Here is a 23,539-nt window from a genome sequence, read left to right as displayed (position 1 = left end):
GCAGGCATGTGGACTTCAAATAAAACAACAACCTAGATGGCTAATTGAAGAGGCTTACAAAGATTACATACCTAAACAGGGGAAGTCGCAAACCATCACAGTCAATAGTCGGATAAAGGAGTAAACTAGCAAAACATTGGATTATAAGCACAAACAATGGACTATTGTAAACAAACTTCTATTTTAGTAATGCCAGCTGTATGACAAGGTTCAAGTGCCGTTACACTTCATAAAAATGAAAAAGAATTTAAGTGAAACAATTGAAGCACCGTCCACAGAAAGTTGAGCCATGATCATCATGGAATACATTGATCTTGAGATGGTGATACTGTTCCTTTTGTTTGATCCAATGTCCCAGTTAAGAGACAGCCGAGCGATTACCTTCGGATTCATCTGGTCATTGAGATTTGTGACGATAAGTTTATTTAGGAAAGATTTGTGACGAATATGATTTTATTTTTTCATAGGAATAAAACATCTCACAGATTTGATAGGATATAATCTTACAGATTTGGTGGGATATTATTCTGGTCGTCTTTGTCTATTTAAAGGTGTATCAATTGTTAAGTTTAAATATAGACAAAAAAAGAGATGATAACTTTCTCTCATCTTATCGTGTTGTGTAAATTCTACAATCTGCTCCCAAAGGGCTATGGAGTTCGAGGCATTTGCTTCATGGAGTAAGATGACACACACAGTTGTATGGTTGCCGTTTTTGCCTCGTTTAGACATGTTCAGAATTCATAGATTTCTAGTCTAGAATAATATAATAGAGGTGGATGGTGTCAATTTATTTTAATAAATAAAACCAAGAAAAATCATAGAACCTGTTCATAATTAGAAAACTGGCATCTTTGCCAGACCTGAATGCATACCAGGCCAACAGATGAAGAATGAAGGTCCTGTATGCTGCTCTTGAATCCAAGAAAAAGAAGAGATTGGAACAACATTTGATTCGAAGCCAAGGTGATTCGTAGAGCTTCAAAATCACTCAAGGGATTAGCTGCAATTCCCTAGATAAGCTTATGTGATTGAGGGAGCTGAAATCTCAATCTTTCCCATCTGCTGGTCACCAAATGTGGGTATAAATTAAGGATGTGTTCTGGCATGAAGTCATGCCTAGTCAAAATACCAACAACAGGAACTCTCTGCAAAACAAAATAAATAAACAAATCGCATTTTAATAAAACTGGTGAAGTTCTTTAAAAAGATCGAAAGTGAAATATTAAACTTAAATTATATGTTATCCTACAAGGACTGCAATACCCGTGAAAGTAAAGATGCTCGATCAATACATCATGACTAGCCATGTACTAAGATGGTCACAAATAATTTGGAGTCACATCCCCCACAAGAAATAAAAATACATGCTCTTGAATCTTGATAGGCTTAGAAATTAGTGAACTTCCAAGCAAACAGTTACATTTAATGATAAAGATTAGCATGTGTACTATGATTCTATGAAGGCATTTTGTTCCTCAACATGTGTCAAATGGAAGATTAGTTCATACTCGTAAATGCCCAACTGATATTTTTTAGACTACCTGGCAAAGGAAAATAGGTTATATAAACCAAAATAACGTAGAAATAATATTGTTTATAGTTACCGGAAAAGAGAACAAGGATCAACAAAATGGTGTATCAGTTATAAAATAAAAATGTCTTACATCAGAAATCTTGGGAATAACCAACAGGTGCCTCAAACCAACTTGGCGAAAAAGAATGAGAGCCTTAGCTAAGGACAGAGTCTCTACAACAGTATAGGGTGATGTATTTGTAAAGGGGTGCAAGTCTATGAACATTTCCATCTCTTCCTCAGACAAATCTACATCTTCAATTTTGTCACCAAGGCTCAATCCCTTCTTCGAAAAATCATCAGCTGAAAACTGAGTAGAGGCATCTGAGCCAACAGGTGCCGGGGTTCGCAAGAAAATCTTCGTTTTTAATAATGTGATAAGATGAGCGCGGAGGATTAAACCAAATAAAACTGGAGAAACAGAGAATGGGGGCTCATCCACCACTGGAAATCCATTGTGCCTTGTCGTTTTGAGGATATGGACTATATTACTTACTTTCTCCGTTCCATGGAAGATCCGAAGAGGGCCGGTAACCACATCACCAACTGTCAATTGCCTCATATATGGCTCAACATGAGATTCTAAGTAAGGAAAACCCTTTAATGCCACAATGAGGTCGTATATATTTCCATTGAATGCATCAGCAACAGTTTTGGAGATGAGAAGAACGAGCATACTAAGTGGTAGCAGTAATAAATTATTTGTGAGTTCAAGAATAATTACACATAAGGAAACTGTTGTCCTCATAGTCCCCCCAAGAAGAGAAGCAGAACCAAGAACTGCGAAGAGGCCATGGTTGAGATTCGAGTTAGAACCAACTAACATTCCAACAAATCGTCCATAAGCTGCACCTGTCACAATAACTGGCACAAAGAGGCCCGCAGGAGCCACGATACCATAACTGAAAATGCTGAGAAAATAGCATGTGACGAAGAAAATAAACATTGATGCAAGATGAAACTCAGAGTCTGTGTTTTTGCTGAAGAGATTTTTGATAGCATCATCATTGGTATTAAAAAAGAGGCTGGCAAGATCATTGTAGTGACCGGGCTGGCACTGAAACTTCTTGTAATTTCCAGAACGGCCAATCGTTGGACAAGGCTCTGAAGTATCAGATGGGCATGGACGACAATATGCAAGCCATGGCAATCCAAATAGAAGACAAGAAGTGAAAATGGAGATAGAGCAAGCCAAAATTATCTTGTAAGCAATTCCCTTCCTGGCACAGACAAAGAAGAAACAATTACAAATCCTATGAGTATAGGTTAGTGGATTAAAAAGGACATTTAATCATCTCACTATCGAATTGAAAAACAAAGAATCAAAAGCAAAGACATACTCATTTATCATATTATAGAATCGGAGAATTTTATTGAGTAAAAGATTGTAGGAACTTCCAACAATGCCTCCAATAACTCCAAGAAGAAGAACGGGAGGTACATCCCTCAGGTGATAGGATATATTTGCTGAGGTGACATCAAACATTATGAGACCCCCTTTACCAAATAGTCCGCATTCACCCCTCAAACAGACATCAATCAGAGCTCGAAGGACAATTGCAACAACAGCTGTAGTAAAGAAAGCTCTCCACAGCAGAGCACTTCTCCACCTGCAGAGAAAGTCAAGTATAACTAATCTTAGTAACACATGATACTATACATTCTCAGAACCACACATTGTTTACCATTACAAATACCTCCTGCCCAATTGTCATGTCCACATACATATTCGTCATCATAGCTTAATAAACATTTTTTCCTCACTTGCACCTCGGAGAAGGCTTAGTATGACCAAATTGCAAAAAGGATATGTACCAAAAATTTAATTTTTAGCTAATTTATAGTTCAAAAGGTAATTCACAATTGCTAAATTAATCCAGGTTCCAAAGTTTTCAAATTAGATAATTGAAAGTTGGTTAAATAAGAAATTAAACGGAAGCAGTTAAGTCGACCAAAAGAATGATAATATCAAGTAGAGACAAAGTAACCAGTAAGGACAAGTCAAACAAAATATAAAAGGTAAAAGAGAGACAAGATAACCAATATGGATGATGTATCTGGTAGGAATGCAAGGAGTTGGAACACTGGCAAAACCAACTTAAACAATGGAGATGATGCACAAAGCGGAAGCAACATGGCCTATAGAGCCAATAATGCTTAAGGTGGGTGGATGAACGATTAACCATGATCAGCCATTTAATGATTCCATGATGACCAGTAATGACTACATAGCAAACATGTACACCACAATAAACACCGTTTCACAATAAGAGTTTTCTTGTTAGTATTTAGTAGTACTGACATGTTCAGATTTTACAGAACTAAAACATGGGCACCTAATGATAAGACTATGTTTACCAAAAATAACAATATTTTACCCTACAAATATGGGATCGTTATTTCACAAGTAAAAACTCGTTTCTTTGATCCTCGTATACAGTTTATACACAAGAAGTAAGGAACGAGACACCTCAAAGTCACAGAAAAACAGAAGTAAGCAAATTTCAAGGAAATTCTGATATTTTAAGTCTTGGTAAGCAATTATGATTACACCTCTAGAACTTTAGGAATAAGATACCAGTTAAAAGATAAAATTGCCACATTAGTTACTGCATAATTAATAAATAAACACCGTAAATGTAATAATACCGTACGACACACATAGAAACATGACATCAAATACATGCTAAAGAAGCATCATCAATAAATTAAAACAACAATGTTAAGAAAACCACAAATAACAAACAAAATTCCACCCATAGAAGCATAAACAAGAAAAACAATCCATCAATTCTATTCACACTTATTTTATCCTCTCAGTCCTGATGTTTTGAAATTTTTAATTCAATAAGTAGCACTTTCGATATATATAACATGTATGACATATAATCAGAATGCCTAGCATGATTACATCTTTCAGAGATATAGGAGGAGGTATATTGACCAACTCAACCGTATGACATCGATTTTCAAGCTAACAAGTCAAAAACAACAGGGAAACTTAGGAAACTTTTTGTCCGAAAATTTAATATTGATCCAGAATCCTAGGTGAGTTAAAACAATAGCACCTTTGATTCTTGAAATAGTACCGACAAAATCCTAATCTAGATTTGAGACTCAAGTAAAGTTAAAGGACATAAGTCAAGTTATACCAAGATGCCAATTCCTCAAGAGCAAACAACAAACCACCAACTGGAGCACGAAATGCAGCAGCTATTCCTGCAGCAGATCCACATGTAACAAGATCTCGCCTGTCTCGATCATTGTTGAAAACCCGCAACCACTTCCAGGTAAACCCAAACTTATTTGACCCACCCTCACCTATTATTGCAGCTACGATGGCACCTGTATGAACCATTGGCCCTGCCTTTCCAATGTTAAGTGATGATGACACAGCACATATGCTTCCAACAATCTGTGCACATGTAAGACATTTTAAATTTTTGAAGAACACTTAACAATACTGGATATTATATCTCAAGCAATTAGCAATCTACACAAAGATTTTCTATTCACTTTTGAAGTACAATTTAATCATACAGATTTGGGAAAAAAAATCTTAGGTTCCATTTATTTGGCTTTTCAATAGAGATTATTTTCCACAAAATCCAACCGTTTAGTATCATTACCTCTCAAAATCAAGTTGCTCTCACTGTCACCATATCATTCCTAAATATACATCCCACAATTTCAAATTTTATAATATCTCACATTTAAAATCTAAACCAAAAACATTTTCAAATAACAAACATCACATCGACTCCAAAAGTTTCCAAATAAAAATTACTTTTCAGAAAACTTTCAAAAACTTCTAAAATTGAGTCGACGATTTTGATCATTGAGCATAGCCCAGCTAGTGCCAATTAAGTTATGAAATATGGTTAAAGTGATTTGCACATCATTCGGATGCTAATTTCAGTTAGCACATTGTTAATTTTAAAGCATTTTGGAATCATATTGAATTTCGATCATGAAATCCAGTAGGGACAAAGTAAAAAGAAATATACACAGTATACTTAAATTGAAGAGGGCATAAAATTAACTTAGAATGGAGTCATCAAGAAAAATTTAGGTGATTTGGTGACAAACGAAACTCTAATTTTCAAACTCAGCACGATGAAGAAGAGAGATAAATGTAGAAATCCCAAGTAGCTTAATTACAAACTCTGTAAGGTTATTGATGATGATAGAATGGCAGCTTCAATAGCATGTATGGTCTCCTTCTCTTGACAATAGGAACTAATAATTCTAGCATAGATTCAACGGCCATGTCAGTTTTTTTTCCGGCTAGAAAAAGGAACACCTCTCAGACGTTTGTTCCTTCACACACTTAGAATTGCACAATTTTGATGCTTAAGAAGGGTATTCACAAAAAGGGTGGGTTGAATCTTTGGGGTTGCACATGAAGATTAGAAAAGAAAGATGGCACAGAACTGAAGAATAGCGGCTCAATTGGTACAGAGGGGTGAGAAAGGGAAGCTGAACTAACAAAACAAGCATAAAAATGGCATTCTGAATCTCAGTGAATGACAGCAATGGCTAGCTAAGAAGCAGAAAGCATGATTGTTGTAAACACATGCTTATAGAACTTTTTCGAAACAAAACTTTCCAAGTCAGAGGGGGGGAAACGGCTGTCTAGCCTGAAACTTGAAAACATTATATATATACCTACACCCAGCCAACAGGAGCAGGCTGCATTTGGTACTCAATATCCATAACCTTGGAAAATATTGGAAGAGTGTCAATATAATATGTAAGTAAGTAATATTTCAAAGTGAAACTGGTGGAAAGAGCTTCGGCCAAATGTTTAAGAAGGGGCAGCTTTTCTGCAAACTGACTGACGAGTGTTACCAACAATGTATGAGGATGAAGCAGATAACTGGAAACGAGTGTTTCTTTGTAATCGGTAAGTTGTGAACAATGGGAAACATAATTGGAGATTTATTATGTACATTGAGTGAAATTGTCCGATACTTGAAAGATTCAGGAAAAGGATCCTGCCAAAACTGCGATCAAAGAGCTAGACTTACAAAGAAAACTTCCAGAAAACATTTCAGTAACACATAAACGGCACATTCCTTTGAATACTATTATGAGGAGGGTATGTTATCAGTGTCAAAATTATTCTTTTTGGCAACCATTACAAGTTTATATTAGTTTGTGTTGATCTGAAGAACTAAAGAAATGCCAATCCAGGCACTTGACCTAAGCAATTTGAATTGTAGCCTTCTTTCACTTGACAGAATTTTTTTCATTTTCACAACTAACCATTGAATCCAGATATCCTCACAGAGTTGGTTGATCAATTTCCAATTAAACAAATTCCTAATAAGAGACATAGAGAGAAATAGGAAGATAGAGAAAAAGAAGCAAGGTAATATAAACCCAACTATGCAAATCCCAAGGTACCTTGATGAGCAGAGTTCGCAACGAAAATATTGCTGGTGCATCTACACCATTCAAATAAGCCTTAACCTCTGGTATTCCTGAACCGGCAGCCTCAGGTGCTATAAAAGCAGTGATCAAGCATGCAAACAATGTCAATCCAAAATTTGACGATGCAAATACAAGGAAAGCCAACGTGTACCTGATCCAAACTCAATATATATGCATTAGTTCAGATGCAAAACCAACAAAACATGAGAAAGGTGGCAGGGAAGAAGCAAACAAAAATAAATAATACCCAGATACCATGGAAAAATTATTAATTATAACATAGCTATAGGTTTAAAAGTTTTAAAAGCAAAACATGAAGTAATAAATCCTTATTATTGGATAAACCAAAGCTTACTATAAAAATCTTTATCCAAACATAAGTACCACAATTCTAACTTCCGGCCAACTTCGTACATAAAGTGCCAAGATTCTCAATTCTAACTTCCGGCCAACTTCGTAGATAAAGTGCCAAGATTCTTACTTTCTGGCCAACATCATGTTAGAGGTAACGACAAACTTGATTCCAGCTATATTTTCTACAGCAAGGTTGTTGAAGAACCCAAGCAGACCGACAATAACTCCAATAAGAAAACAAAATATCCATTTCATGAGTATATATTGAAATATCTGGGTCTTCCCTCTGCTCCTCCAATCTTGTCTGAAAAAATCATTCTCTATGATCCTATACAAAAAATTACTTCAGTTAGACCTTGAATTGCTGCAAAATTATCAAGAGCATAGGCAAACAATGCGACATGGTCAATGAATCTTAAACTACATTCTCTTTAAAATAAGGTTGCATTATTGTGAATAAAATTATTCGATAACAAAATAAAATGAGAAAGGAATCACATGGTACAAGGGGAAGCAATTCAAATATGCGTAATCACAATCATTTCTTGCAATATTAAAATGATATCGATAAAGAGAAATTTTATTGGATTCATTAAAATTTATCAGGCTACAAAGCAACAATTTCACACCCCTCTTTCAGGGATAAGACATGGCGACGCAGTTAAGTCGAAAAAATGAACTCAAATGCACAAAGCCCGTACATCACAATGGGAAAAAAAATCCTCATTAGTCATTACACTTGAGAAGGTAATCAGTCCTAAATACAAGAAATATACTTATTCAAACATGAACCCGTGATTGTTCCCAGAAATTATCATCCTCACTAATAACATTGAAAGGAATCTCTAACAAATAATAGGAAAGAATGAGTGACAAAATCACCCTGCATGTAGTTCCGAAAATAAAACAAGTTATGTAGTATAAATCTTTTAAACAATTACCTTAAAATCATATTTTGAAATGATAGTACGTTATTATTTGGTTAACAGTATATAAATGAGGTAATTTGAGCATACAAACTTCTTAACACAACATCCCTCGATAAACTTCATAAATTCCTTTCAGCTTTAAAATGTAAACTGAATAATCGAACAAATAGTGAAGTCAAGTATGCATACACATCAGCATATATTTTCAGCACACGTCATTTTCTATGTAATTCTCCGTTGAGCTAACTCGTCCAACATAAAATGCTCGTATTTCCATGAAATAACAAAGCAGTTGAAATTTAAACCATTTTATCCCATCACAGGATTCACATAATTCTTTTTAAAAATCAAAATACAAAGAAAATAGAATTGAGTCAGCGTCGACTAGATCAAGAAAATATATGTCATACACTCGTAAAAAATAGCAAATCTATTGAGGTTTATCCTCCCACACAAACTTCAAGTCAGCGTCCAAATCAATTGAAAAGCAGGGTATAGTGTACGCAGTACGCCTCTCTTCTAACCACTGCAGCAGTATAAACATACGAACACTAATCCTACACAAGCTGACAAGCATCCGCATTCGCATACAAAAAGAGATCGTGCATGAACAATAGAGGTTACTCGTAGTCAAGGCTTTCAATTGGACAGAGATCAGAGCCGACAATGGCAACTTGAGAGGACGTGTTAGACTGCGATCGGCGCAAGCGAAGGCGCGTCGACTCCTGCTGCCGCTGCTGTTGATAACGTAACAGCAGCGGCTCCTCCATCACCGCCGGCGACTCCTCGTCCTCAGCCGAAGTCAAGCCGCTCGAAACCGCCATCTAGCAGTGTGATCCACGGAGAAGATATGGCATTGACTGAGCAAACGTATAATAAAACCAATTATTCATAAAACAATCAAGGTGTGCCAAGAAGTGGGGCCCGTTTTCTTCCGTACATTACTATTATCATCGAATTTATATTTAAATTTATTGAATTTCATGAAAAAAAAATTATATATATATATAAAAAATTATATATATATATATATATGAACTGCGATTATAATCAAGCTCAAATTTATATTCAAGTATTTTGGGAATAATTCATGGTTTCGTGTCCCTCACTGCGTCTCCATAAAAACTAGTTACTTTACACGTATGTGTACAGTCTTTTTTATCATTATGTGTGTTGAAATTTAAAAAAAAAACAAAAAACAAAAGTGTAATATTAATATCATATAAGGGTAAAGTTGGGAGAAAAAGTTGGTGTACTTCCTAGGTGGTTACTATCATGTCCTCAACTTTAATAAAATAAAATAGATTTCTATCATTATTTATCGTGTTAAGAACTAATAAATTTTCTCTTAAATTAAACGATATAAAAACTATAACCCAGATTTCAATATGACTTTCCTACGAAATTCTTCTCAAAAGCGGATAATTGTGTTCTCAGTTCGGCATCTCACGCTAAGATCATCGGCTTAGTAAAGTGTTAAACTTAATATTTAGAGATTTTATTTCTTAGTATCATCAGTTCTCTGTTGAGTTTTTTTGTACGGTCGACATTTATTCGAAGATATGCACATACTTCTTAAAAAAATATTAATATGATTCTAATCTTTTTTGTTGTTATACAAACTAATTTTTCGTCATATTTTTTCATGTAATTCAAAATTCTAATAAGTACAAATTAATATAAATAGTATTTTTTTGCTTTATTTTTTAGTCATGTTCTAGCGTTTAATTTTATTTTTTTGATCATTTTATAGTGTTATGTTGCAAATATTATTATATTTTAACTGTAAAAATATTTGTTGTACGTTTTTTTATGACAATTTTTGTTGCCACAGTCGCTGACATGCATAGGGATAACAATGGACTAGGTCGAAATCCGATCCCATATTAAACCCGTCTTTGTGGGGGCGGGTTTAGACCCACCTAAACAGGTCCTAAGCGGATCCTCTCCAAACCTGACCCGTTCATGTTTGTTTGCGATCAAGTAGTGACTGTGCCACGAGACCTATGGTCTAGAAGGAATTGATTGCCCAACTAAAAGATTTGCTTATGGATAATCCATTTGACGGCATTCAGCACTTGCGGGATTTTATAATAAGTTGTTTTTTTATGATCGTAATAGATTTGTTCTTTTCAAAAAAAATAATGATATGAACTAAAATTTTTAAATCCAAACATTAGCTTTACTTATTTTTTCCGACAAAAATTAGTGGTCTAAGGTACGTTTCATAATCGTTTATCTATACTTCTACACTATATTATTAAGTGTGAGATCTTTAGAGTAACTACTTTGAGGACACCAAAATATTCAATTTAATAATTACCCTTCTTATCATACTAAAAACCTCCTCAAGTCACTCCATATTTACATAGAAAAAAATCTAAACAAAACTTCACTTTTTAAATCGAACAACTCTTCTAAATTGAAAATAACTTCGTGTTAATTGTTTAGTATTATTTTATCAAATTAAAAATAATAATAACGCATGCAATGTATGTGCATATTTGATTAATTAAATATCATGTCGATGAGTTTTTTATAATCATTAAATTAATTTTAAGGATGACACTTTAATAAGAAGATTTCAACAAGTGGGACTACAACAATATTTATATTTATGTAATGATCTAGTTGTAAACTTGGCGCACACAATTTTTAAAAAGTTTGCCTACATGTTGGGATAACGTTCTTTTTGGACTCACTCTATATAACTAGGTATAGGAACCTCAAAATTTTGAGGTATTTACCCAAGTTTTCATGTAATAAATGATAAATTTTGGTGATACTTTAAAAATGATGTGTATGTGGCTATATTTGTATACATTTAATTATATGGGTTTTTTTTAATGTATTATAATTGTATAGATATAAACTAAACTAAAGCAGTTGTAGTTTTTTTTTTTTTGCTAAATATTATAGGAAACAATATATACTGTGCTTTTTTAAAGCGATTATTAAGTTTGATTTATTTCTGTAGGAAAAATTAGAGATTTTAAATATGAGGAGCAGAAAAGTTATTTTTATAGGTACCTAAAAATATAGGAAATTAGTTTATGTATATGAAATATATTTGGGTGTAAACTGATATATTAGATGTAGGAATATATATATTTGGAAATGTTTAAAATTATACGCTTTAATTTAGTAAAAGCTGTGCATGCATGTTGTGATGTGAAAAGGTTTTATTTAAGCTTGTTTTAAAAAAAACGAAATTAAACAGTTTGAATGCAGCTAAGTAATATGAATGAATAGAGAATTAGAAGCTAAATATACAGGACAATATTTAAAATTTTTTTGTTTTGTTTTATTTTTTTTATGGAGAAGGTGACTAATAGCAATTAAATGTTTTTTAATTTTAGCTAATTTCGTGTGTTAAGAATCAAAATCTGGAAATTTTTTTGGCTAAGAAGTAATGTATTTTATTTTATTTATTTTAGACATACCATCAATATTGTTGTTGTGAAGGTATGATTAAAACATATGTGATATTTTTGTTTAGTTTTTGAGTAAGGGAAAAAATATATATTTTATATACGTTTGAAGTAGTTAATATTTTAAAATTTTTAGTAATGAGCATGGTTTATATATATATAGATATATGCTATTTTTTTTGTATTTAAATTTTCTTTTTTTTTCCCTCGGAAAAAAGATGATATATATTGTTTGAATAATGACATTTGTGCAAAATAAAGTATAAAATATGTTTAAAAATATAAATATTATATATCAAAATAAATTAAGAAATGAATATTCTATAAACATCCATGTGAATATAACATTTTTAATCTTAAAAACAATTTCAGCATAACAATTTTTAATCTTAAAAACAATTTCTGCAGGTTAGCAATAAGTAGAATTTACATATATATTTGTTTTTTAAAAATTGAGTTTGACATTTATTTTTTTCAAAAGCAGAAGTTTTTAAGTTGTTTAGGTAATGAAGTGTAGGAAAAATTATGTCGAGACTTGAAGTTTTTTTTTATGTATTTATAAATCAAAATTAGGACATTCGTAGTTTTGTGAACATAGGCATTTTTTATAAAGCTAAGAAATAAGCTATAGGTTGGTNTTTTATCTAATGTTTTTAGACATCACATACGTAAGAAGCAAAAAAAAAACTTAGTTATGTTCCTATTATCACAAGATCACTTCATTCCTCGTTTCTGCTTGTGGGGTTGTACCTGAAGAAAACAAAACCCATAATAAGGTGAGTTAAATTCTAGTATATTAACTGATATTCAATAGTTGGAATTTCTGAAGATAATAGATTTATTTCTCCTACCGAACAACAAAATGTTGGTGGTTCGGCATATATACGTGTTGAACCGCAAAATTTACAATCCATCATAGTAGGTAATACATCTGGAGTACTCGTTATATACATCAATGGATCAGCCTTAAGTTTTTTTCATCAAGTCTCTGTGAAGCATATGTCTTAGTTTTTTGGTTTCGACGCATATTTTTTTGCAACCTACGATCTTCAAAGCAAGCATATTTTCATTTACGAGATTTTTTAGTCTTGTACATTTCTATTTCACTATCTTTTCTTTGTCGCGGCATAATTGTTATTTTATAATATCAAGTAGTTCAAAATGTCTAATTCTAATATTTCTTGGTTTCCTGGTATATGGAGTTTTTAACTAATGCTAGATATGACACTTTTGTTTTAAAAAAGAAACACACAATAAATAGTTGTAACCGATAGGTTGAAATAAAAAAAGCTAAAAGTTAAAATCTCTCGACGGTAATGAAGATTAAAAGGGAAAAACACATATATAGTAAAAAACCAATAATACTAAAGCGTAAACTGATAAAATTGTCAATAAAGATCTAACCTGTATGTAGTACGAGAGAACGAACTCGACATATTTTTAGACTGTTGAAGCTTCTTATTGGGCGCAATTTGTTTCTATATAACAAAATGCAAAATATAAATACAAGAGCAGAACAGCAGCCTATTTTAGCGATTAGTATAGGCATCCAACTCCCAAAAAAAAAAAAGACAAGCAAAAACTAAAATCAAGTACGTCATAGTTAATAGAGAATCAGAAACAAATAAGCCCAAAGATATGTCAAAAAAAACATTCGTTGTGCAGGAAAAGATGTGCCAAATTATTTTCTTTAATAATTAAATTAAATAACAAAAGCCGCAACAAGAGAAAACCAAAAGCTATCTACTCAAACAAAGAAAAATCAAAGGGACGCTAAAAAGACACAAGGAAAACGACACCAAAGCAAGGCGGGAAAGACGACGAGCAACACTTCCTAACACGATGACTGTAGTTTTGAGGGAGGGAAGGAGCTGGGGGGGAAAAAAAAACAGAGCCGAAAGAATGGAGGAGGACACCCATCTAATCTATAGCAAAAGAAAACAAAGGCTCTCTTCTCATTTGTTTTACAAAGGCAAAAAAAACTAAAATAAAAAACGCCATAGTTAATAGAAAATGAGAAACAAATAAGCCAAAAGAAATTTAAATAAAAATCGTTGTGTAGACAAAAATGTACAAAATTATTTTATTCAGTAGTTAAATTAAAAAACAAAAGCTGCAACAAGGAAAACCAAGGGCTATCTGCTCAAACAAATGAAAATCAAAGGGCTTCTACAAAGACACGAGGAAAACGACACCAAAACAAGGCGAGCAAGACGACGAGCAAAACTTCCTAACATGATTACTGTAGCTGGGAGGGAGGAGGAAGGGGGAAAAAAGAAAAAAACAGAGCCGAACAGAATGGAGGGAGACACACATCTGATCTATAACAAAAGAGAAGCAAAGGCTCTCCACTCGATTAAAAAAACAAAACAAAGGGATCTCTACAAAGACACGATGGGAACGACGTCGAAATAAGGCATCACGGGTTACCGAACAACATTTCCCAACACGAAATAATGTAGCTACAAGGGGGGGAAACACATGTAAAACAGCATAATAAAAAAGAACGAGACAAGGAGGGGAAAGCAAGTGGAAAACAGCATAATCAAAAAGAACGAGAACGAAGGGGAACAGTCACCTGTCCAGAAGATTGAAGAGCAAACGAAACCTTTAGGGAGGAAGGAGCACAAGCAGATGGGAAGGCGCACAAGCAGATGGAGTTTTGTAAAAGGCCGAGCATCAAACGCACCAACCGAACAAAAAAAGAAAACAAAAAGACACAGGTGAGAAAGAAGGAAGAGGTGGACAGAACCAATTAGCCTCCTGTTGACAGCACATTTTTTTGACTGGTGGAGAAACAAATGCACGACACGTATTTCCCTTTTAACCGGCAACCATACCAAAACAGGTCCATTTCAACTTTTCTGTGCTTTCATATATGTAGATATAATCCATAAATATACTAAACTCCATAACCAGAATAAGAAAACTTTGTGAATTATTTATTAAATATATATGCACTAGATTTAATTAAATTAAATTAATTGTGATTATCTCCAATAACTTCGATGAGCCCATGAGATACAACCCATATTATTATAAGTAAGAAAATAAAGATAATTTATATGTTTTTTTTAAGTGGGACAAGATAATTTGTTATAATTACGTTTCGAATCGAAACCTTATCTCAAACTTGAGATTTTGATGACAGATGAGCTATATGACGTTTTTTTTTTGCTGTGATCAACAACGATTAGTGTTTTTCGGAGAGATTTAGCGGCAATGAATATGAATATCACTCTTTTTCAATTGATGTAAAAAAATAATCATCGATCATATACTTGTGTTGATTTCAGATACTAATGAAGATTCTTAGAAGAAAATGGATATCGAAACTTGATATTTCATTCATCATTTACTTCGGATTTTATGTATGAGATTTAACTTTAAAAATTTTGAATAGAATAATATTAAAAAAAAACAACAATGAGGGATAAACATTAATTTTTGAAATTTTATGGGTTTTTTCTATATATGAAATGATTTAATATTACGCCACCTCCACCAACAATAATAGTAGTAGTTTAAAAGAATCATAAATCAGGACCTTTCTATTAAGTATGTATATTTCGTGAAGAAACTCCAAAAATGGAAACTTCTTTTGGTACATTTCGTCTGGATCCCTTTCTGAATTTGTAAGTTTATGTTTCCAATAATTACGAAAGCAATCATGTTACCAGACTGGAGTGAGTGATTGCTAGAAACAAATGATGAAAACAACTTATGGAGTAAATTTGGTGTTTATCAACATTAATATTTAAAAAAAAATTATATTTTCGATCTATTATATTTAATATTTTATCAAATTTCACTCTTAGTCTTATGTCTTGTTGTTCTTAACAACTTTAGTCGTTTTTTAGTATAATGCTGATGTGACACTGCTGTCATATAGCTCCAAGTCTTCGGCCACAAGGATGAAAAGTTGTCCTTCAAAATCATATTAGTTTAGCAATTTCAGGGATTGTGAGTATAAATGGGGGAATAAGTTACCACAGTTTGCAAGCTTCAAGGGATTCTTGGGCTTTGTTTGATGAGATACAATCTAGAACTCGTTGAGTTCAATTTTAGGAGGAGGGTGATAGACTACCATACAAGCAATCCATATGAATCTGACTAAAACTTGCACAACAAGGTCATGAAATCGGTTAATGAAATGACATTCGAGATTGGGGAATCCATTTCTTCTCGAATGTAACTGAAATTGCCACAAGAAGAAGGTGATGCACCAGAAGATACTTCACTTTATTTACTTAATCCACACTCCAATGACATAAAAATCGTCCTACCAAAACTTAATTGTTAATAGAAGCAATAGAATGAAGAATATAGTGGAGCTATAAGCATAAAAGCATTGATGTCAAATACATGAATCATGATAAAAAGCCATTTTTTCCCTCAAATATGACATAAAAGGATTGAACATAGCATCAATCACACGCTCATGTAGGCTTTTAGGATCTCTTCAGGAGATGTGACCTTGTGTTCATAAGAAGCAAATCGCTATCATTGACTTTGTGCCATTATGGATATGATTGAATGGAGATAGTTCTTCTTCAGCTTTCTTCTTCGATGATTGTCTCCCCTGCATCACCCCAGTCATTTGGTTTAACACATATTTTATGAATAAACAAATAAGAGGTGGGCTTTCTCGTGATCTGAGCTAAGAACATAATTCTATATCCTGATGGTAGGTAACTTGTACGATATCGAGGGAACAAGCGAATTTAACTTGGCACGAAGTTACTGAAATATAATTTAAATGACTTGGGGGCGATTAAATTTAAGCCAAAGCATATTGAAGTGGATAGATCCATGTAATGACACCAACTGGTTTGAAAAAAAAATTGGATTATGACGATCTACATGCAGGCAAAGAAAAAGATATCTCAACCTCAGATATTATGCACTTTACTCAAATTACCAGTACTGATTGTGTAGCACAAATGAATCTGTTGGCACTCTTTTGCCATCATCATTCCGATTCCAATGGTAAAGTGCGTGTGTTCGGTTTTTTATCTCTAAGGTGGAGTGTCCGTAACTGGCTTCCCGAAAAGCAGAATAATCTGGTTGGGGATCTCTAAATCTGCAGAGGCATCAAATTCAATTAAGCATATTAAAAAATGTAGTGCCGATGTCAAGTGAAGATTCTGAGGAGAGACCAACTAAATCAATCTAACATGCTATGTTGTACCTTAAAGCCAGACCTTCCTGATTTCCTCCATCTCCAACAGTAATGTACACAGGAGCCGATTTATCTGGCACAGGGTAGGAAGCTCCAGTTGATACATTGTATTGTATGTTTGAGATTCGGTACTGAGAGTAGAAAAGCCCATCAGGCAACTCAACATAAACACGAGGTGTAATGATAACAATGTGGGGAATGGAAACTTTTTAATAAGAGACAAAACGGTAGTAAAGAAATGAGCAAATAAAGAGCCTCAAAAATGAATCATGTGAGGGCGAACAACCTTTCAGGTTTTACTAGAATAACCATGAGACAGTTTGACAAAAATTATCTGCCTTGGCAAAATCCAACGACATAAACTCGTATGGATGGTCAGCTTTGCATAGATACACTAAGTAAATGTTAGAAAGGAAAAAAAGGTATGGTTGGATGAAGAGACAAACCGATCTTTCATAGGCGTGGACATGACCAGCAAAAACAACATCGACTTTATAGTGACAAAACCAGCTCTCAAAAACAATTCTCATGCTTTCTCCCTCCATGAAATGAGCGGCATTGCTATTGTAAATGGGAGCATGCATCAGGACAATAAGCCAAGGAGTCTTCTCCCTGTCTACATGTTTCAACTCTTGAGCAAGCCACATCCACTGAGGAGTATATTTAACTGAAATTAAGAGACATAAAGTGAATTATTCATGCATAAAAATTAATGGGAAAAAATCAATGCAGGAGAAGATGTCAGATGAAAATGACTAATAAACCATTAATACACTACCGCAAATAACTTTTTTTCGAAGTTCATTTTAGAATAACAGATAGAAGAAGAGAGTTAGAATATAATCACAGTTTTCACAACAGTCATCAACTGTTGGAGTTCAATGTACTAAACATAAAAACCAACCATCCCTTGCCATATGAGATAAATTCCATTCATATAACTGTAATCAAAGATAAGTTGGAAGCATGAATGTGAAAATGATATGCTATAGTGCATTGCAACATGCAGTGAATACCAATCCACAAGGCCGAAACATGGGGAAGATTGATAAATTCTTGTGAAACATGATATGTAACCTAATAGAGTGCATAATTGAAAGTTGTGACCGTATCAAGGCTTTCCTAACCAGACAATTGATTACTCAGATTAGGAGGGACCAAACGTGCTAGCACCCAAGTATATAAGAAATGTAGTAGATGCTCATCAAGCTGAAACAAGAATACAAACTCTTCCTTTAAACAATATAGATAGTTCTCCATTATTAGTAGAAATTAATCCAATTTCATCTAAAAGAAAGTAACACAACTAAAATCGTGGCAATCAAAACTTACCAAATGGAGAGTAGCTAGACAGGACAATTATGTGAGCAGACGCCCGTCTCACGGCATACCAAAGTGGGCTACTGCTCTCACTAGCAACATAAGGTGTGGGGTATCTATGAAGATAATTTCGAAATGGAATTACTTCCCGCTGAAAATTTGAAAAATAAAGGGCATTAAGAGAAGTTTTACAAATAGCATATGGAAGCTGTTATCACGTTGCCTCTATTTGAGACTATTGTTTCTGCAATATAAAATGAAAATAAATTACGAGAAGCTACAGAGATAAGGGAATGAGATAAACACGGGGAGAGAGAGAGAGAGAGTTGGAGGAAACTACACTATGTTTTCTCACAGTTCTCGTAAGAGAATCGGAAAAAGCATCTCAGTACTTCACAATTGAAACAAAAAAATCTGATTTAGAAAACAACCAGTGACCATCAATACGAGATGACTACATCTTTGCTCAATCGGTAGAATCCAAATGAAGATAATTTTTTGACAAGAAACTGTCTCTTCGGTAGTTATTTTTTTTTTTCTAGTGGTAAGTAGTGTCTGACAAGAACAGAATATAGCACTAGATGTTACCTATCTTCATTTACTCAAAAAAAAAAATTACTTATCTTCACGCAATTAAATTGAACGGGCAAGGATTTTGCAATAGGGATATACGTTCTGTAGAATCACCGAGGGAATAGAATAAAGAGGTTGAAATTAAGAAAATTAATATCAATAATAAGAAAAAGTAGAGTCAACATCCCCCACTCCCTCTCCCCACAACTAAAATCTTGGATAATTATTTTTTTCTAGCTGTCTTTAGTCTCTGCATTCTGCATATTATTACCAAATGTGGAAAGTACTCTATCTCATGATTTCCAGCCGACCAGATCCATGCACGATAAGCTGCACTACGCTCAACAAAACGACCCCATGAATCCCAGCGGATACCAACATCATTATAATCATATCTATCAGCATAAGAAAGATCGCCAACAAATAAGATAGCATGTGCATCAGTCTGCCCACAATGCTCAATTGTTGAAAGGGAATTATATGTTTGACCAAGATCACCTACAATATATAAAGAATATGATTCATAAATGAGCATTCCATAAGGAAAATAAATGTAAATCATTTCATTAAAAGAAAATTATTCAGCTCACACGCCATGTAAAAAAAACTATAAGATAATGGTGGCATAAAGATCAAGCTCAAAAGCAAGAATATGCCGCCAACAATTACAGGTTTGAAAATGATGAATTGTATCCCCCAAATTATTCCGTGAAATTTGCTTGCATGATTCTTGGCTCTAAGTCAGTCATGCTTAACTGAGTCTCAACAGTTTGATTGGGTCAACAGATGGGAATGTCACAAATGAATTTTTGGTCATACAAAACAAGATGATCAAGCAGGTAAATGAACTGCCTAAGGAACCATCGCTCACCCAAATGTCATCCTAAACCCCTCCATACCTACCAAAATCCCTTTCATCAGGGTCGATTTCGGACGAAATAAAAATTAAAAAGGACTCATCACAACAAAGCTCAAATCTTTATCAAGCTGTCCATTTTAACCCAATGCATCATTCTCAAAAACAGAATGCTTTAGATAAACAAAGTTCTTGACTTCTTGCTACTATAACTAGAGGAGATTTCATGAACCAAATATCAATCAAGTAACATTAATAATTTTGTAAAACCTCCTTAAATTTGCGAACTAAAATCAAATTGGTAGCATAAAAGTTAACTGAAATATGATGAGCACAAAATACTGAAGATGAATGAGTGCTTAGAATGCATGAACCCATATAATGTTTTTTTTATAGCTTATGGAAAAGTTGTTCAAGTACACTGGCAATTGAGCACCCACCCACCTCACTCCCCTTACCCCTCCCCTTTTTTCATCTCTCATTAAGTCAAAAAATAATACAAGTTTCGTGAAGTCTTACATCTCCAAAACTGGGATCTCATTAATACTCTATTAACCACTAAATTTTATATATTTTTGGATCTCGTAGACTCATTTCAAGAGGACTCGCGCTAAAAATTTTTATACGTCTAGAAGACCTTAATGTCCAAATTATTTTCCTTAGAAATTTCTATATTTCATTCATAATATCAAGAGCATCAGATTTCATTCCTGGAAGTTCTTCAGGGAGAGATGATATATGGAGGAATTTAAAGTATTTTTGTCCAATCAAGTTTTCTGTGCCTGTCACAGAACGGATAGAATCCATAATACAACAGATGGATGAGATAACTCAGAGTTGACTTCCTTACATTCAAGATAAACCACAACTCGTTCACCATTGAACATGAAATGAGCTTTAAGTAAACTGAAATTTGATTTTTTCGTCCGTGCAGAGCACATTGTAACAGACTGTAATACACACGAAGCAGAACTTCAACATAAACCTTTACATATTTGCAGTTTAATCTTTTCTCACTCGTACACCTAATACAGATTTTTCACAAACTCTAGGACAATCTCAAAGAGTACAGTGTATCCTGGACAGTTCAGCTCTTATTTGCTTCCCATAGCTGTTTACCATAACTAGGTTGGGGAACATATTATTGACCTTGTCTGTGCAAAGACAGTTTTCATCAAATACTGAACCGGCTTTTCAAGGTACAAAAGCCTATTGCTGTCTGCTGACACCAAAGGTTGTACGAGATTCAGAAAATCCTATCAAAGATCTAGAGAGATAAATAATTTATTTTCTTAGCAGTATATTTGCTACCCATCATCTCTCAAGAATGGCATTAGATAACTTGGGTATTTAATATTAAAGAAAAACTTACCAATAATTCCAAATTTGTAAGAAGCATCTGGATCAATATCTGGAGGTGTTTGGAACCAAAATCTTCTGGAAGAATCACCACTCCCAATCTCATAGTAATACTTTGTAGAGTACTGCAAAAATAGCAGCCATCTTAAATGAGTAAAGAGAACCTGTTGTGCAGTAGACTACAATATGAGTACTTTGGGGCATCTGTTATCTACTGAAATCACCAAATCTAGGAAAGCAAATGTATCTTCTGATTCAAACACGTACATGCCTACCGCGTTTTACAAGAAGAGAAGAAAGAGCTTCTTTTTTTATTTTACTGAATCTAGGTGTCAACGTGTTGCTGTAAATAACAAAATTCAGTTTACTGGTACCTGAAGACCATCAACTAGACACTGATGAATATATCCAGATTTATAATTATAAAAGGTATAGTTTTGAACTGTTCCATCTGCTGTGAATTCATATTTTCCCTCTGATAATCCATATCGAACTGTGTTGGGCCCTGGTTCGTCAGTTGTCACCCATGAGATTATGACAGCCTTTCCATCATAATCACCTTGTGTAATGTGCACCTGAAAATACAAATCAAACCATGTTAAAACACCATTAAAATATTAGGGAAACACCGAGTAATTCAAAAAAGAAAATGGAACTGAAAAATTATACGTCCGATTGAGTGAGTCCAATATTACCAAGCGTATACATTCAGCAATCTTCAACAAATGATTTGAAGTTAACCAGCATTTTCAGGCGGAGAATCACAAAGACTTGAATCTTAATCATTCTGTATGTGCACCCTAATACTTTAGAGAGAGTTATTTTACATTCATTTTATCATATTTTACCACCATCCTGTTGTAATCCTGAAGTACAGGTTACAAAAAATTATACAGACGGTGCTGAGTAACAAAGAAAAACAATGATGTCCTTGAAATCTTTTGATAAATATTGTTTCTCTGATTCTCTAAGCAGTCAACACTAATATAATCTTTGTCAAATGGGACCATGCGAATCATCTAGAACATGCAAGCTTACCTGCTGTGGAGCATTGTAACCTTTAGGCACTGCAAAAACTTCATTGTCCAAAGGAATATCAACTGATGGCCACTCATTACGAACAAAGGCACTAGTCACACCAGCATTTGCATTGCTTATGAAGCTGTACAAAACAAAAGTCGAGAGCAGAAGAGGCACCAACATCGACCCCATCCCCTTATTTTTTACTCAGTCGTGATTATACATCTACCACATCCAGAAGCAAATACTAGGATCATTACCACGAAACACCAACTCAGAATAACAATTAATCATCACAGAAGAATGAAAAGAATTCCGAAAATTCATAGAATCTCATATAAAATAACCATAACCTTCTGTAATCAGTGGTTACAGGTTTCATACCCAATAGAAATCCTGGAATATGTAATGTCAAAACCATGCTGGCAGAATATTTAAGATTATGCCATAATCCCGTAATAAACAACCCAACCCCTACTCTTATTCCTGCAGTAAAGTCTTTTTCCTCAACATCCACTTGATTATATTTACAAACAGAAAAACTTTTAGCTCCCAAAAGGACATCTATCATTAATTCATCAAAGAAGAAAAGGAATTTCCGAACATACATGGAATCAACACTCGAATAGTGACAACTGACAAAGTAAAGAATAACCCTCGATTTCCCAGGCTGATAAAAACGAATTAGCTGAAAATAAACACAAATACAAAATTTTCACCCGTAAAAAGTTAAATGGATTGCATGCTCACAGATGCAGCTGATGCTTGCACAGATGCAATAATGAATAATTTTTACACCAAGCAATCATAATAAAATGTATAGATTACCTGAAAGCATTCGGGGGGAAGGCTGATGACCTCGCTTCCGATCTAAGAGAAGAGTAGTGATGATGATTTATCCGCGGATAATAAGGTCTAAGCTGGGGTAGGATCAGTATGTAGACTCTTGCCCGATTCTCATTGCTTGAAAAATGGGCCCATGATTGGAACAAAAACTAAGCCAATTTTAATACGGATTTTAAAAATGAGAAAAAAAAAATTTTATATTAAAAATATAAATTAATCGATTTGTTTCATGAATATATAAAATTATTTATTTCATTTTATTCATTTGATTTATAAATCTAATTTTAATTTTTTAAATAATATTGGTTAACATAGTAAAAATAAATAAATCAATTTATTAATTTAATCACTTTTTAAAAAAAATATAAGAAGACTATATTAACAATTTCCAAAAAAATATTTAGTTTCGTATAGGTTGTATTGAACCATGGGCTTTACATTTCCCTAAGGACAAAAACTTGCGAGATACGGTCTCTAGGGTCGTATTTTGTGAGACAGATCTCTTATTTGGGTCATCCATGAAAAACTATTACTTTTTATTGTGAATATCGATAGAATTGACCCGTCTCACAGATGAAGATTCGTGAAACTGTCTCACAAGAGACATACTCCTACCTAAGAAACTAGTTCTCAATTCTCATTCCAGCCTATTTGGGA

The 23,539-nt window shown here is 33.8% G+C and overlaps 2 protein-coding genes and 1 long non-coding RNA gene across 3 annotated transcripts; all 3 read right to left on the bottom strand.

Annotated features, from left to right (window-relative positions):
• Nucleotides 1-993: 993 nt before the first annotated feature.
• Nucleotides 994-9,170, bottom strand: LOC140962260 (putative chloride channel-like protein CLC-g). Its single transcript, XM_073421108.1, has 7 exons — nucleotides 8,920-9,170; nucleotides 7,494-7,694; nucleotides 6,986-7,163; nucleotides 4,729-4,991; nucleotides 2,917-3,186; nucleotides 1,668-2,796; nucleotides 994-1,148 (listed from the first exon to the last, which is right to left on the bottom strand). Exons 1-7 carry the CDS (start codon nucleotides 9,117-9,119, stop codon nucleotides 1,014-1,016), a joined length of 2,376 nt encoding a protein of 791 aa, XP_073277209.1. The 5' UTR covers nucleotides 9,120-9,170; the 3' UTR covers nucleotides 994-1,013.
• Nucleotides 9,171-12,378: 3,208 nt separating this feature from the next.
• Nucleotides 12,379-14,503, bottom strand: LOC140962353 (uncharacterized). The gene is made up of 3 exons (XR_012172528.1): nucleotides 14,305-14,503; nucleotides 13,131-13,204; nucleotides 12,379-12,476 (listed from the first exon to the last, which is right to left on the bottom strand). It is a non-coding gene; the product is annotated as an uncharacterized lncRNA (long non-coding RNA).
• A 1,444-nt stretch (nucleotides 14,504-15,947) lies between these two features.
• LOC140962757 (bifunctional purple acid phosphatase 26-like) lies at nucleotides 15,948-23,011 on the bottom strand. The gene is made up of 10 exons (XM_073421731.1): nucleotides 22,865-23,011; nucleotides 22,055-22,261; nucleotides 21,391-21,591; nucleotides 21,030-21,141; nucleotides 19,073-19,299; nucleotides 18,241-18,379; nucleotides 17,355-17,575; nucleotides 16,918-17,039; nucleotides 16,648-16,809; nucleotides 15,948-16,308 (listed from the first exon to the last, which is right to left on the bottom strand). Exons 2-10 carry the CDS (start codon nucleotides 22,226-22,228, stop codon nucleotides 16,230-16,232), a joined length of 1,437 nt encoding a protein of 478 aa, XP_073277832.1. The 5' UTR covers nucleotides 22,229-22,261; nucleotides 22,865-23,011; the 3' UTR covers nucleotides 15,948-16,229.
• Nucleotides 23,012-23,539: the final 528 nt, after the last annotated feature.

Source organism: Primulina huaijiensis, chromosome 17, assembly GCF_012295235.1.
Source record: "Primulina huaijiensis isolate GDHJ02 chromosome 17, ASM1229523v2, whole genome shotgun sequence".
In the NCBI taxonomy this organism is placed as follows: Eukaryota; Viridiplantae; Streptophyta; class Magnoliopsida; order Lamiales; family Gesneriaceae; genus Primulina; species Primulina huaijiensis.
This window is presented reverse-complemented; position numbering and strand designations above follow the sequence as displayed.

What these genes read in the sequence shown, in the direction of transcription:
- LOC140962260 (XM_073421108.1), bottom strand. Translation starts at nt 9,119, where the DNA reads ATGGCGGTTTCGAGCGGCTTGACTTCGGCTGAGGACGAGGAGTCGCCG. An exon ending in ATTGAAAGCCTTGACTACGA is followed by an intron (nt 7,695 to 8,919) that starts GTAACCTCTATT and finishes TTTTTTGTATAG; the next exon opens with GATCATAGAGAATGATTTTT. An exon ending in TGCGAACTCTGCTCATCAAG is followed by an intron (nt 4,992 to 6,985) that starts GTACCTTGGGAT and finishes ACATGTGCACAG; the next exon opens with ATTGTTGGAAGCATATGTGC.
- LOC140962757 (XM_073421731.1), bottom strand. Translation starts at nt 22,228, where the DNA reads ATGGGGTCGATGTTGGTGCCTCTTCTGCTCTCGACTTTTGTTTTGTAC. An exon ending in GTTACAATGCTCCACAGCAG is followed by an intron (nt 21,592 to 22,054) that starts GTAAGCTTGCAT and finishes TTGTATTTTCAG; the next exon opens with GTGCACATTACACAAGGTGA. An exon ending in TCCACGCCTATGAAAGATCG is followed by an intron (nt 17,040 to 17,354) that starts GTTTGTCTCTTC and finishes TTCTACTCTCAG; the next exon opens with TACCGAATCTCAAACATACA.